The sequence below is a fragment of the Podarcis erhardii genome (genome assembly GCF_964252035.2).
Source record: "Podarcis erhardii genome assembly, chromosome: 16".
Classification (NCBI taxonomy): domain Eukaryota; kingdom Metazoa; phylum Chordata; class Lepidosauria; order Squamata; family Lacertidae; genus Podarcis; species Podarcis erhardii.
The window spans coordinates 25,103,374-25,116,675 of NC_138514.1; the positions used below are offsets into that span (position 1 = coordinate 25,103,374).

The 13,302-nt window shown below is 47.7% G+C and overlaps 1 protein-coding gene across 4 annotated transcripts in view; it reads left to right on the forward strand.

The window, feature by feature from the left end:
- LOC309331532 (septin-4-like) overlaps nucleotides 1-13,302 on the forward strand; it is a 52,155-nt gene that overhangs the window by 25,140 nt on the left and 13,713 nt on the right. For 2 of the 4 annotated variants that reach the window (XM_081843769.1, XM_081843770.1), the window contains exons 2-5: nucleotides 8,345-8,671; nucleotides 9,641-9,734; nucleotides 10,959-11,045; nucleotides 11,891-12,014. In XM_081843769.1, the coding sequence (XP_081699895.1) occupies nucleotides 8,345-8,671; nucleotides 9,641-9,734; nucleotides 10,959-11,045; nucleotides 11,891-12,014 (632 nt within the window). Of the gene's footprint in view, nucleotides 1-8,344; nucleotides 8,672-9,640; nucleotides 9,735-10,958; nucleotides 11,046-11,890; nucleotides 12,015-13,302 lie in introns of those variants that run through there. The other 2 variants (XR_014151886.1, XR_014151887.1) reach the window with 2 other exon arrangements.

The window sequence follows — 13,302 nt, forward strand, 5'->3', positions numbered from 1 at the left end:
GGCGAAAAGAGTACAGCTTTTTCCTTGTATAATGGACCTCTTTCGCCCCTCTTTTTGAGGAACTCTTCGGGGAGAGGCTAGGAGGCAAAATATTTTAATGGATCCTGGGGGTCAGAAAACAGGGGAGGGCTGTTAACCTCCCCTCCATTCATTGGCTTACCAGAAGCTGTGCAGCGTTGGAAACAGGAGACTAGACTAGGTAGATCTCAGTCTGATCCATTGTTGCGCTTCTTAGCTGAACAAGAAAGCTAAATCATTGAGATTTGCTGGTACGGACATGCCTTTAAATCAAATCCATCTGGTTCAAAACTACTTGGTTAAAAGGCATATGATTTAATCAAGCTAGAAAAATATTTGCAAATTGGGCCAACAGCCTTCCTCGCAACTCAGCTTTAACAAGTTCTGCAATGCCGTTCGCTTCTGGTTGAGTTCATGTGCTGATAGGCTAAGCTGGCTGATGCTGAGACGAGGATTTCTAGGGATGAATAATATTTAAATTGACTGTTCAAAAGAGAATTGCATTGACCTCTCTACTGACTGCTGTAAGCAACTAGCTGACATCCTGTTGAACCTGTAAGATGGCTTCACACCTGAGTTTCTAATGTTTGAGATCTTTAACACACTCACAAGCTCATTTGAGCATATGCAGAGTGTTTTCCCCTCGTACAGTTCTGGCTGTCCCCCCTCAAATAGAATATTGTAGAGTTGGAAAAGGTTTGGGAAAGGTCAACCAAAATGATCACTGGGATGGAATGACTCTCCTGTAAAGAAAAGTAGCAGTGTTTGGGACTTTTTAATTTAGAAAAATGCTGAGACATGATAGAAGTTTATAAAATGATGCCTGGCATGTAGAAAAACGTATCAAGAAAAGTTTTCCTTCCTCTCTCATAACCACCATAATTTGTCAACATCCCATGAAGCTGAATGCTGGAAGATTCAGGACGGATAAAAGAAAGTCCTTCTTCATGCAATGCATAGTTAAACTGTGGAACTCACTGCCACATGAAGCAGTGATGCCCACCAACTTGGATGGCTTTGAAAGAGGATTCGATAAAATCATGGAGGAGGAAAGGGCTATCAGCATCTCTTAGCCATAATGGCTATTCTCTGCCTCCACAATTGGGAGGCAGCAATGCTTCTGAATACCAGCTACCGGAAGAGCTCCTGTCCTGCTTGCTGATTTCCCACATGCATCTGGTTGTCCACTGTGTGAACATGACGCTGGACTGGATGGGCCGGGGGCCTGATCCAGTAGGTGCTTCTTACGTTCTTGTTAACTCAGTCCTCCTGCTAGAAGAAGGGCATTCAGAGACCAGGGATGTGATCCACATTCAAGTCCTGATAGCTCCACGCTTTTGAAACTTTATCACTCTTCTGGCTGAGGCCAGTTCACTGGCAAGTGCAGGGCACTCTGCATATGCTCAGAGATGCTCCTGTATTGTTCCTTCAGAGGATTTGGAATCAAACTGAACGAATGGAAGCCGGCAGTAAGCACTGGCTTCCTTTCCCCAGCCACCCAGCACCAATGTCGGAAACCCTTTCCATTGCACGCTGTTCCAAAACAGCTGCCCCCAGGCAGGTCGAAGGACATGCAGCCATTGCTGGGATGTGGCCATGCAAATGAAAGGCATGCTCTTTCTCTCCCCCCCCCCCGCGCCCATCCCACTGCACTCTCCCCTGATCTTACAAGCCCTGTAGCAAAATATTCCATTTGCAGCCTAGATCTCGCATCAGAGTGGAAAATGGCCTCGTCCATACCAGAGCCAACGAATGATCAAAAGGTACTGAGCAGGCGGAGAGGAGGATGCCCAGTTTCTGGGGCTGGATCTGGCACTATCAGGGGCAGCACCTTCTTTCCTTTCGGGGCTCGGGGGGGGGGGGCAAGGGAAGCAAAGTCTCCACTCTCTGGGGGCCAGGGGCGTAGTAGGGAGATTTTCTGCACCCGATCTTCTGCCCTTCTCAACCCCCCCCCCGCCTTTAAATTTAATGTTGCTTACAGTTTGAAGCTGACCTAAATTAGGTGGATAAATGAGCCCATGCACTCTGGATGCAGATATGTCCTTTATGTCCTTTAAGGATTTTGAGTGGAATCATATAATTGTAGCATTGGAAGGGACCTCCAAAGTCATCTAGTCCAACCCTCTGCAATGCAGGAATTCCTGACCGGTGGCCATTTCTGACTCTTGTTCTGAGAGCCTCGGCGGTTTTGGTTCTGGTCCATGAAAGCTCATTTCACAGGATCTCACTTTTGCAGAGTGCAGCTACCTCTCTCGACTTTTATTCAGTTATTCAATTTTTGAAATGTTCATATCCTGCCTTTCTTTCCTGCTGGAACCTAAGGGGGTGTACATGGTATGTGTGGTCCATGTGGTGGCCCTCACTAGGGACGTGGGGGGAAATCCGATTTAGTTTGCATTGAAAGGTGGACGTAACGAATTCACACTTTTGTGAAACAATGTGCAAACTGAATTGCAACAGTCTTTCAAAATTCGCCCCTTGAGTTTTTAGCAATGAAGTTCTTCAGCCAAGTAATGTGTAGAAAAATGAATATACTATATAAGGCAAAGTGTGCATAAGAATGCATCTGTTGGTGAAAATTGCAAGCAAAGATGCATTATATGAAGAGAAATTGCTTTGAATTGCATATGAAGGAGAAATTTTCATGGATTTTCACAGGGACTTAAAAAAAAAATGTTCGCAAACAGACATGCATTTATGGAGAACTGAAATGTACAAGTGAGAAGCTAAGATAAACTGAAATTGACAGATTTGCCTGCACCAACCATATTCTGGGAATTCTGCTCCAAGAGTGTGTCTTCCTTGGCGAAAGGTTGTTCGCGGCAGGAAACATTATTGGCTTTTGTTTATTAGATTAGTTAGATTTATGTATTGCCTCACAGACAAGAAGTCCCTTAGCAATTTACACCAACATTCAGTAGACAGTAAGAAGAAAGGGGGGGGTGGAGTTTCTGTGTTTGTGACTTTTTAAAGGAGGAAGAGGAGACATGATGGACGTGTTAAGAAATTATGCATGACATGAAGAAAGTGGAGAGAGGAAAGTCTTTCTCCCTTTCTGCAATAGAAACTCAGGGACATGCTATGAAAGCAGAAGGTTGGAAGATTCAGGACAGATAAAAGGAAGTCCTGTGGAACTCCCTGCCCCAGGAGGCAGTGATGGCCACTAACCTGGATGGCTTTGAAAAGAGGATTGGAAAAATTCACAGAGGAGGAGAGGGCTATTGATGGCTGCTAGCCATTGTGGCTGAGATCTACCTCCACAGTTGGAGGCAGTGATGCTTCTGAGCACCAGTTTCTGGAAGTCGCAGGAGGAGAGAGTGTGCTTGCACCCGGGTCCAGCTTGAGGTTTTCCCACTGGGGACTCTGGTTGGCCACTGTGAGAACAGGATGCTGGGCTAGATGGGCCGCTGGCCTGATCCAGCAAGGATCTTTCTATGTTCATAAGGCTATTCATGGCGACTAGCTAGAACGCTCCCCCCCATTCAAAGGAAGCATGCCTCTGTATACCAGTCCCTGAAGATTGCAAAGGCAGAGAGCGCTGTTTGGGTCCTAACTCTTTCTGACTAGGATTTCATGCATTGATGGGCCCAACTGGGGCTGGTTCCCAGTAGGCATAGGTCCTGGGAACTGCAAAAGGGAGGAGACCGAAATCTGGGATGGAGAGGTAGAGAGGAAAAAGCTGAGGTCTAGAAGCTTGATGTTCTCGCAAGAAGGTTCTGCTCAAAGAGAGAGCAGGAGCGCAGAATCTGTCGGGTGTGTGTTTGGTTGCTCAACCGCATGGGCCTAAAGCAGTCGCTCACCACTTTGCGACCTCTCCAAGGTCAGAGTCGGCGAGTTTGGCTGGGATCTGGGACGCGGCAATTAGGCAGACATAATGAGTGAAATTGATTAGGGTGGATGAGCAGAGCCCCTCTCCAGATGGTGCATTGTTGGGGGGGGGGGAGAGGAGGGAGCCATCCTGACCTCGTTCTGGCCTTGCCCCACCCCACGGCTGAGGCTTGCCGCCTCTCCTGCCGGTCCTGCATCAAATGGCAACAGCCGCCTCTTTTTGGGCAGAGGGGGCCCATCCTGCAGTTGCAAAGCATGAAAAAAGTCTCCAGAATTTCCAGCTGATAAGGACAGTTTGCCTGGGACTCTGGAGAGCTGCTACCAGTCAGTGTAGACAACACTGTGCTAGATGAACCAATGATCAGATTAGTATACAGTTCTCTTTTTATACAAAGGAAGGGTTGTAGCTCAGGGATAGAGCGTCTTTGTGGCATGCAGGAGGTTCCTTGGTACCTCTAGGTAGGGCTCAGGGAGAGATTCCCTGCCTAAAACTCTGGAGAGCTGCCTCTGCCAGTCAGTGTAGGCAGCACTGAACTAGGTCAGGGGTAGGCAACCTAAGGCCCGTGGGCCAGATGCGGCCCAGTCGCCTTCTCAATCCGGCCCATGAATCAGCATGTTTTTACATGAGTAGAATGTGTCCTTTTATTTAAAATACATCTGGGTTATTTGTGGGGCATAGGAATTTGTTCATTCCCCCCCCCCCCCAAAAAAAAATAGTCCGGCCCACCACATGGTCTGAAGGATGGTGGACCAGCCCTCGGCTGAAAAAGGTGGCTGACCCTGAACTAGACGAACAAATGATCTAAATAGTGTAATAGTATAGCTTTACACGCAGACAGTCCCAGGTCTGTTCCCGGGCATCTTTGAATAGGGCTGAGAAAAAGACCCCCACTTGGAATTGTGGAGAGCTGCTGCCGGTCAGTGGGGACAGTACTGAGGTAGATGGGCCCATTGCCTGATTTGGTGTAAAGCGGCAACAAATGTTTGAAGGGCTTGGGGGCAAGGAGGAGGTTTTCTAACTGAAGGACTTAGGTGAAGAAGCAGAGTAAGAGGTGACATGGTGGAAGTTTATAAAATTCAGCATGGCATGTTACAGGAGAGACAGCTTCAAATACTGGAAGGGCCATCATGTGGAAGATGGAGCCAGCTTGTTTTCTGCTGCTCCAGAGGGGAGGACCAGAACCAATCAATTCAGATGACAAGGAAGGAGATTCAACATCAGGAACAGCTTTCTGATGGCAAGAACGGCCTGACAGTGGAATGGACTCCCTTGGGAGGTGGTGGAGGTTTTTAAGCAGAGGTTGGGTGGCCACATTTCAGGGTTTCTTTAGCTGTGATTCCTGTATTGCCGGGGGTTGAGCTAGATGACCCTTGGGGTGCCTTCCAGCTCTAAAGTTCTATGATTCGAAAAGGGACAAAAAGGCTGACATCCAGGCATGGCGAGCACTGGAGTTCAAAACATCTGGAGGGTTGCAATTGGTTCCTGATCTATGACAACAACCATTATGGAATGAAAACATCCTCTTGCCTTCGCTCCCCCCGGTGTGTGGTTTGGGTCTGAGACGTTTCCATCTGCTTTAACTTTGCTCCATCTTCTGGTTTCTGTCCCTCTTTTTTTGCCATCCCAACCACTTCTCTCGCCTCTCTTCCTGTGCCCTGCCCTGTACTCTCGACTCAGGCTGCAGAGGTGGAAGAGACCTTGCCAGCCCAGGATGACTTCACAGAGACCCAACCCTGCCCAGCAGAAATGCCCTTTGCTGGTGCTCCAGGAGAGGAGGGTGCTGATCCTGGCCTCCCTGGGCAGCCAGAAGAGCCTGCCAGGATCCCCAGGGAGCAAGCAGTAAGACCTTGGCATGTGGGGAGAGGGAGCCTTCTGGATTTTCCTCCATGGATCCCTGATTCAAGCTGTCTTAGCTTCTCCTGCGGCCTAACCCACTTTCCTTCCTTGATTGACCCAACAGTTCTTTATGTTTGGAAGATGCAAATAAGCACCACGGATTTTCCTGTTGCATTCCTTCCTTGCTCCTCTCACTGACTCTTCCTCAATTTAGCTGTGACTCCTGCATGGCCCTTTGGGTCCCTTCCGAATTTATAATTCTATGAGTATGAATTTAAGCTGGAGAATTTCTGGAATTAATTCCAGAATTAAGGGGTGCATGCAAAGTTGACTGCAGCTACATGTTTCCTTCTGCTTCCTGTCATTTCTCTGCCTCCACCCCTATTTTGCCGACGGGCGTCGATATAAACGCTGCACTGCTATGGTATTATTGTTATGGGATTTAATGCTGGGGTTTTGGTTATCACTGTGGGTTTGTGTTCATCAGGGATAGAGGCCTCATGGACCTCCATAGGTTATCATTATGGATGGAATGGAGAAAGTGTCTAGAAAAAGGTTTTACTCCCTCTCTCATAACACTCGAACTCGGGACATCCGTTGCAGCTGGATGTTGGAAGATTCAGGACACATGAAAGGAATCATACAATCATAGAAGTACATTTTCACGCAGCGCGTAGTTGAACTGTGGAACTGATTCCCATAGGGGTCAGTGATAGCCACCAGCTTAAAGGTAAATGGACCCCTGACCATTAGGTCCAGTCGTGACCGACTCTGGGGTTGCGGCGCTCATCTCGCCTTATTGGCCGAGGGAGCCGGCGTACAGCTTCTGGGTCATGTGGCCAGCATGACTAAGCTGCTTCTGGTGAACCAGAGCAGTGCACGGAAATGCCGTTTACCTTCCCGCCAGAGTGGTACCTATTTATCTACTTGCACTTTGACGTGCTTTCGAACTGCTAGGTTGGCAGGAGTAGGGACTGAGCAACAGGAGCTCACCCCGTCGTGGGGATTCGAACCGCCGACCTTCTGATTGGCAAGTCCTAGGCTCTGTGGTTTAACCCACAGCGCCACCCGTGTCCCTTAGCCACCAGCTTAGATGCCTTTAAAAAGGGACTAGACAAACTCATGGAGGAGAGGGCTGTCAAAGGCTACTAGCCACGATGGCTGTGCCCTCTCTTACGTCCTGCTCTGTCATAATGCTGGAGTTGGTGCGGCCCCCTATTGGCAGCTACGGAAACTGCTGCGTGATAAGAGCCTTCCAATTTTATTTATATGGTAAGATAGAATGAATAAGTTACAATTTGATATCTTCGGGTTGGGAGATGGGAGCAGGGAAATGACCCAAGATGCGATCTTGGCAGACCCAGTGTTTGCAAGACTCCTGAATTGGAACAAAAAGAAAAAAAGAGGTCTACCAAGATTGCTGTGGCTACAACACTGCTACCATTAGCACTTGGGAGACATGACATGAATTGGCAGTGGGGCTTCCTAAACAAAAGTTGTGCCATGATCTGAAGGCTGCAGGTAGCTAGAAGTGCCATTGGCCCAAGACATTTTGCTGTCTTAGATGGAAATGAGGTGATGCGACTGGTAGTTGTATCTGACTTCAACAATAGTGACCAGGCAGTATCATTGTCCACACCAGGGAGTGCAGTGCTAACTCAGGGGAGTATTGGGCAGGGCAAGTGGTGCCTTGTCCTGCAGACCTCACTGCCACCTCTTCACATTTTGCCTCCTGAGGCAGCCGCTTCCCTCTCCCTAACATTAGAGCCGGCCCTGGTTGGAAAGAAAGTTTGAAGAAAGTTCATTGCACCAAGATCAGGAAAATAAACAGATCACATTTTTTTCTTTTATAAAGTTTGTTTGTTTCATTTAATAATGTACATAAAACTGAGAGAACTGTTATAACAACAGATGAAAATCAAAAGATGGAAAACAAAACTATAAAATAGGTGCATAGAATGAGTACAGTTGCACATGGGTTATAATAGCCAAATCCAAGAAAAAAACATTAGCGTTCTCTGATTATCAAGCATAGTTCCAGATTTGCCAGACTTGTGATGAGGGTTGCCTTGAAATTGATGGTTTTGCTTCATAACAAAGGAATGCTAAATCATATTAAAAAGCACCTTGAGGTTCTGGTCCTTGTTGAAATATCAAATTATGCATAATTTTCTCCATTCTAGCTGTATTCCAGAGTTATACCAAGCGTCCAGTGTAAGATTTTGGACTGTTTTCCATTGTGCTGCCATAACTATTTGAGCTGCCAAGATCATCTATAAGACCAGTTCTTTTGACTATATATGTACATTGCTATCAACAAAAATATTCAGTAACATTGAGTGTGGACAACAAACCTATATTCTCTATAGTAATACTAATCATTTCTGTCAAAATTAAATCTCAAAAATCTTGTGCCAACTTATATTCCCATAATAAACATGTACCAAGTTTATCACAACCCATCCAACAATTACCTGTTTTGGAAAGAAAGAGTTTTGACATTTGCAAAGGAGGACGATACCACCTGTGTGGTTCTTTAACCTCAGAAAACTGGAAGCAGGCTTGAAGGGTTGTGACCCCCACATTTTACTCCCATGATAAACTCCCATTTTAAACCCTGTGTTTACGTGCATTTCCTGTTCTCTTCCTCTGCTGCTTCAGATAAAGCACCTCTTGAAGGAAGACTCGGAGGAGGCCGAGCTGGTCCATTTCCTCAACGACTACCCGGCTGAGGAGGGCTTCCGCCGTGTGGAGCCGGGAGAGGCCTGGAAGGACAGGGGCCGCAGCGGTGGCGGCGCAGAGCCCGAGATGTTCCCCAGTGCAGCGCTCAGGACCCTCCCCGACGAGGCCTCGGAAGAGAAGGAGCAGAAGGGCTTCCACCGCCCCCGGCCTCTGGATCTGAAGCAGCACATGGCCGCTCCAACGCCCCCCAGCCCATCCCGTCCAAGAAGCCCCTGGGGCAGGCTGGACCCCTATGAGTCTGATGAGGTATGGCAAACACCCCCTCTCCTGGATCTCACTTTGGCTTTCCTTCTCTCAAGCTTCCCATACACAACCAGCTCCAAACTTCTTGGTGTTGAGGTGGGCATATTTAGCCTCATCTCCTGAGGTTCATAGAACCGTGGAATTGGAAGGGACCCCCAAGGGTTATCCAGACCAACCCTCTGCAATGCAGGAATCGCCAGTAGATGGCCAACCTCTCTTTAAAAACCTCCAATGAACGAGAGTCTTCCACCTTCCCTGGTAGTCTGCCTCACTGTCAATCAGCTCTTGCCTTTCCTAATGTTTAGTCAGAATCTTCTTGTCATTTGAGTAGTCTTGTATGGATCCTGCCCTCTGTAGTGGCAGAAAACAAGCTTGCCCAGTCTTCTGAGTGCAGGTTCCTCAACCCAGTTTAGATTTCTTAAAATGGCGGGTGCTTAGCTTTCGTGGGCATGGCATATGCGTTCTTTTGCCTTCCTGTCATTTGTTATGTTAACGTGTTTTTCAACCATCCTGCGAATTCATCTCCTTCACACTTTTGCCCACCCTGCCTTGGTGGAAGCTTTGGCTGAAGGGTGGCTAAGAAGTGTTCTAAATAAACTGATAAATCTCACGGGTGATCTCTGGGAGGACCTCGCTGGAGATGGTAGAAATATAGCATGTGGAGTATACCCAGCACACATTGAACTCCATGGGATTTTCTTCAGAGTGGATGCGTGTAGGACTGTCCAGTTAGGTGGTGTTTCTCTCTTAGGCAATATATAGCATATGATTTTTGTTGCAGGGTCTTTCAAACCTTTTACCAGGCCAGGCCTCTCAAGGATAGGATGGCTAGTAAACAACAAGAAGTATATGAATAAGTGGTTTGGACTGACTTGCTCCAGCTGTTTGGAATTCTGAGATTCTTCTAACCACACATTTCCCCTTCCTTCCTTCCTTCCTTCCTTCCTTCCTTCCTTCTCTCCCTCCTTCCAGGACGACAAAGAGTATGTGGGTTTTGCCACACTCCCCAATCAAGTCCACCGGAAGTCTGTGAAGAAGGGCTTCGATTTCACTCTCATGGTTGCAGGTACCAGGGCACTTGAGGGGGGGCAGTTGTTCCCACTTCCTGCCTTCTCAGTTACGCATGAATATTTCAAGGTAGATCCAGTGCAATGCACGACAATGAATTCTGATTAAAACAGGCTATCAAGTTTCTAGCCCTCTGCCAACTTATGTTGAAGCTGTACATTTAGGAGCACTTCCAACACACTTTTGGGTGGTTCACAGACCTTCTGGGGACTGCGTTCTGGCCAGTACCGGATCAGGATGGAAATTGCGGCTGGCAGAGGGTGGTGGCACATCAGAGGGCAAAGCTGCCACCCCAGGGTGGATGCCTTAACCTTTTCCCTCATAGTCATCCACACTAGTAACTCCCTTATGAGGAAATGGGCTTTTAAGGTGAGAGGAAAGGTGAGTAGAAGGAGATATGATGGAAGTGTGTGGAATTAGGCATGGCATGAGAAAAGAGGATAGAGAAAGCCCCCCCCCATGACACTAGAACTTGTGGATATCCAATGTATTTACGATACAATACGATACGATATGATATATTTATTGTCATTGTCCCATACAGAACAATGAAATTGAAAAATCTACATAAGACATTCAAAAACTCCTAAAAACTCTGAAACCCCATTTTAAAATACAATATACTATAGAGACTCCTTATACTGCGTTTAGAACCAGAATTGCATTTGGGTAGAAACTGTTTCTCAGGCGGCTAGTCCTAGTCTTTATAACCCTGTACCTTCTTCCAGAAGGCAGAAGCTGAAAGAGATCATTTCTGGGGTGTGTACTATCCTGCGCTATCTCTGCAGCTTTCTTATGGCACCTGGAAGCATAGATTTGATCTAAGGTGGGAAGAGTGCACCCAGTTATTCTCTCTGCAGTCTTTACAACCCTGGACAGCATTGTTTTTCCCCTGGCTGTGCAGCTCCCAAACCACACACAGAGACCATAAGTTAATACACTCTCCACAGTACAATGGTAAAATGCCATCAACAGGTCCTTTGAGGGCCAGATCAAAGCAGTCAAGTGGGCACATATGGGATAAGGCGACCTCAAATGTAAACTGGTCCCAAGTTTTTAATATTAAATAGTACCACCTTGAACATGGCCTGAGCTTGTTCTCTTTATTTAAAAAGCTATCGTTGGTCTGCACTTTTCCTTTTCTTCCCCAAAGTCTGATTCTTAAGGATCCACCTTCCTGTTGAGTGATCTTACTTGCTCCCCCTCCACTTTCTCTTCGCAGGAGAGGCCGGGCTTGGGAAGTCCACCCTGGTGAACAGCCTTTTCCTCACAGACTTGTATAAAGACCGCAAACTCTTAAATGCCGAAGGTAGGTCAGTCGGTTGGTGGGAGTTCTGGACCAGCCTTTGCCCCTGTTCTGACACAGCGGAAGCGCTAAACTGGGGGAGCAGGTGGGGGTGTTGCTCTCAGGCCACACAGGGGGATCTGGCTGGCTCCCAATGGAATAGGAAAATGCCTTCTACCAAGTCAGGCTACTGGGTCTGTATTGTCTGCACTGACTGGCAGCAGCTGTCCAGGATTTCAGGCGGGGAATCTCTTCCAGACTTACCTGGAGGATGCCAGTGGGAGTGGAAGCTGGGACCTCCTACATGCCAAGCAGATGCTCTGCCACTGAGCTATGGCTTTTCCCTTAAGACATAGCAACATATATCAAGCTAGACCATGGATCCACCTATCTCAGTATTGTTGACACTGACCGGCAGCAGCAGGGTGTCACGCAGGACGCACTCTCAGCCCTACCTGGGATGCAACCTGGGACCTTCTGGATGCAAAGCAGGTGCTGTAACTCTGAGCTACAGGCCTTTCTGGGCTCAGCAGACCCCTGCAAGGCAGTTCTCATGGGGGTCATGCCAGCCAGCGACTGCTATCTGTAACAGCTAAAGAAACCCTCCATGTTTAGGAATAGTCTGCTTCCAATACTTAGATGCTGGTGATGAAGCAGTGAGGAGGATGGGAAAGCCACTGCTTCTTATACCCAGAACGTTGACCTGGTTGGACGCATCCTGCCCAGATTTGTTGGTTATGTTCTTGGCAGAGAGGGATTCTCAGTGTTTGAGGGTGAGGTATCCTCTCCTACTCCCTCTGGGCCCCCTGCTCCTCCTCCTCAAACCCTCCATGTTCTGAACTCCTTCCTTCCATCTTCCCCACGGCCAGAACGGATCCTCCAGACGGTGGAGATCACCAAGCATGTAGTGGACATTGAGGAGAAGGGCGTCAAACTGCGCCTCACGATCGTGGACACGCCAGGCTTTGGAGATGCCTTGAACAACACAGAGTGGTACGGCCACCTTCCAGGGGGTTGGGGGGCAGCAGAGAAGCAGAGAGGAATTAGCCCTGGCAGATTCTCAGCAGAGCTGCTTGGAGGGAATCCCATTAAGCCATTGACCTTTGGGTGGGGGCCAAGGAGGGATAAAAATAATATGTGGAAGACAAAGTCTAACTGGCTGTGAGGCAGGTAAATCCCATGAGAGCAGGATCCAGGCGAGAGCTGCAGTGCTTTGATCTGCCGGTGAAACGGGTTCATCTAGGCAGTGGCGTAGCGTGGGTTGTCAGCACCCGGGGCAAGGCAAGTAATTTGCGCCCCCTAACCCGTGGATTTGCGCCCCCTAACCCTAACCCCCAGATGTTGCGCCCAGCCCCCCCTGGACCCCCCACGCTACGCCACTGCATCTAGGGCCTGAATATTATTATTATTATTATTATTATTATTATTATTATTATTATTACAGTTGTACCTTGGATCCCGAATGCCTTGGTACTCGGATGTTTTGTCTCCTGAACGCCGCAAACCCGGAAGTGAGTGTTCTGGTTTGCGAATGTTCTTTGGAACCCAAATGTCCGACGGGGCTTCCGCAGCTTCTGATTGGCTGCTGGAGCTTCCTGCAGCCAATTAGAAGCCACACTTTGGTTTCCGAACATTTTGGAAGTCGAGCGGACTTCTGGAATGGATTCCAAGGTACGACTGTATTATTATTATTATTATTATTATTATTATTAGCTAACTAACTATCGAATTTGTATACTGCCCTATACCCACAAGTCTCAGGGTGGTTACAACATAAAATCACAATATAAAAACACAAAATACATCATAATTTTTTTTTTTTAAAAAAACCCAAATAAAGTCCCCTCCCCAACACATTTTAAAATGGCTTTGGATGTCACATTTTTCTCTGGGGCCTAAACGTGTATAATGAAGGCACCAGGTGAACCTCCCTGGGGAGAGCATCCCACGAACAGGGAGCCACTGCAGAGAAGGCCCCGTTCTCATGTTTCCTCCCTCCAAACTTCTCGTGGAGGAGGCACATGAAGAAGGGCCTCAGAAGATGATCTCAGGGTCTGGGTAGGTTCATCTGGAAAGAGGTGATCCTTGAGGTATTGCGGTCCTGAGCTGTTTAAGGCTTTATAGGTCAAAACCAGCAGTTTGAACTGGGCCTGGAGCTAATTGGTAGACAGTGCAGTTGGACCAGGATCAGTGTAATATGTTCAAATTCTGCACTAGCTGAAGTTTATGAACCATCTTCACAGGCAGCCCTGTGAAATTCGGAAATAGCGTCTGGGCGGAA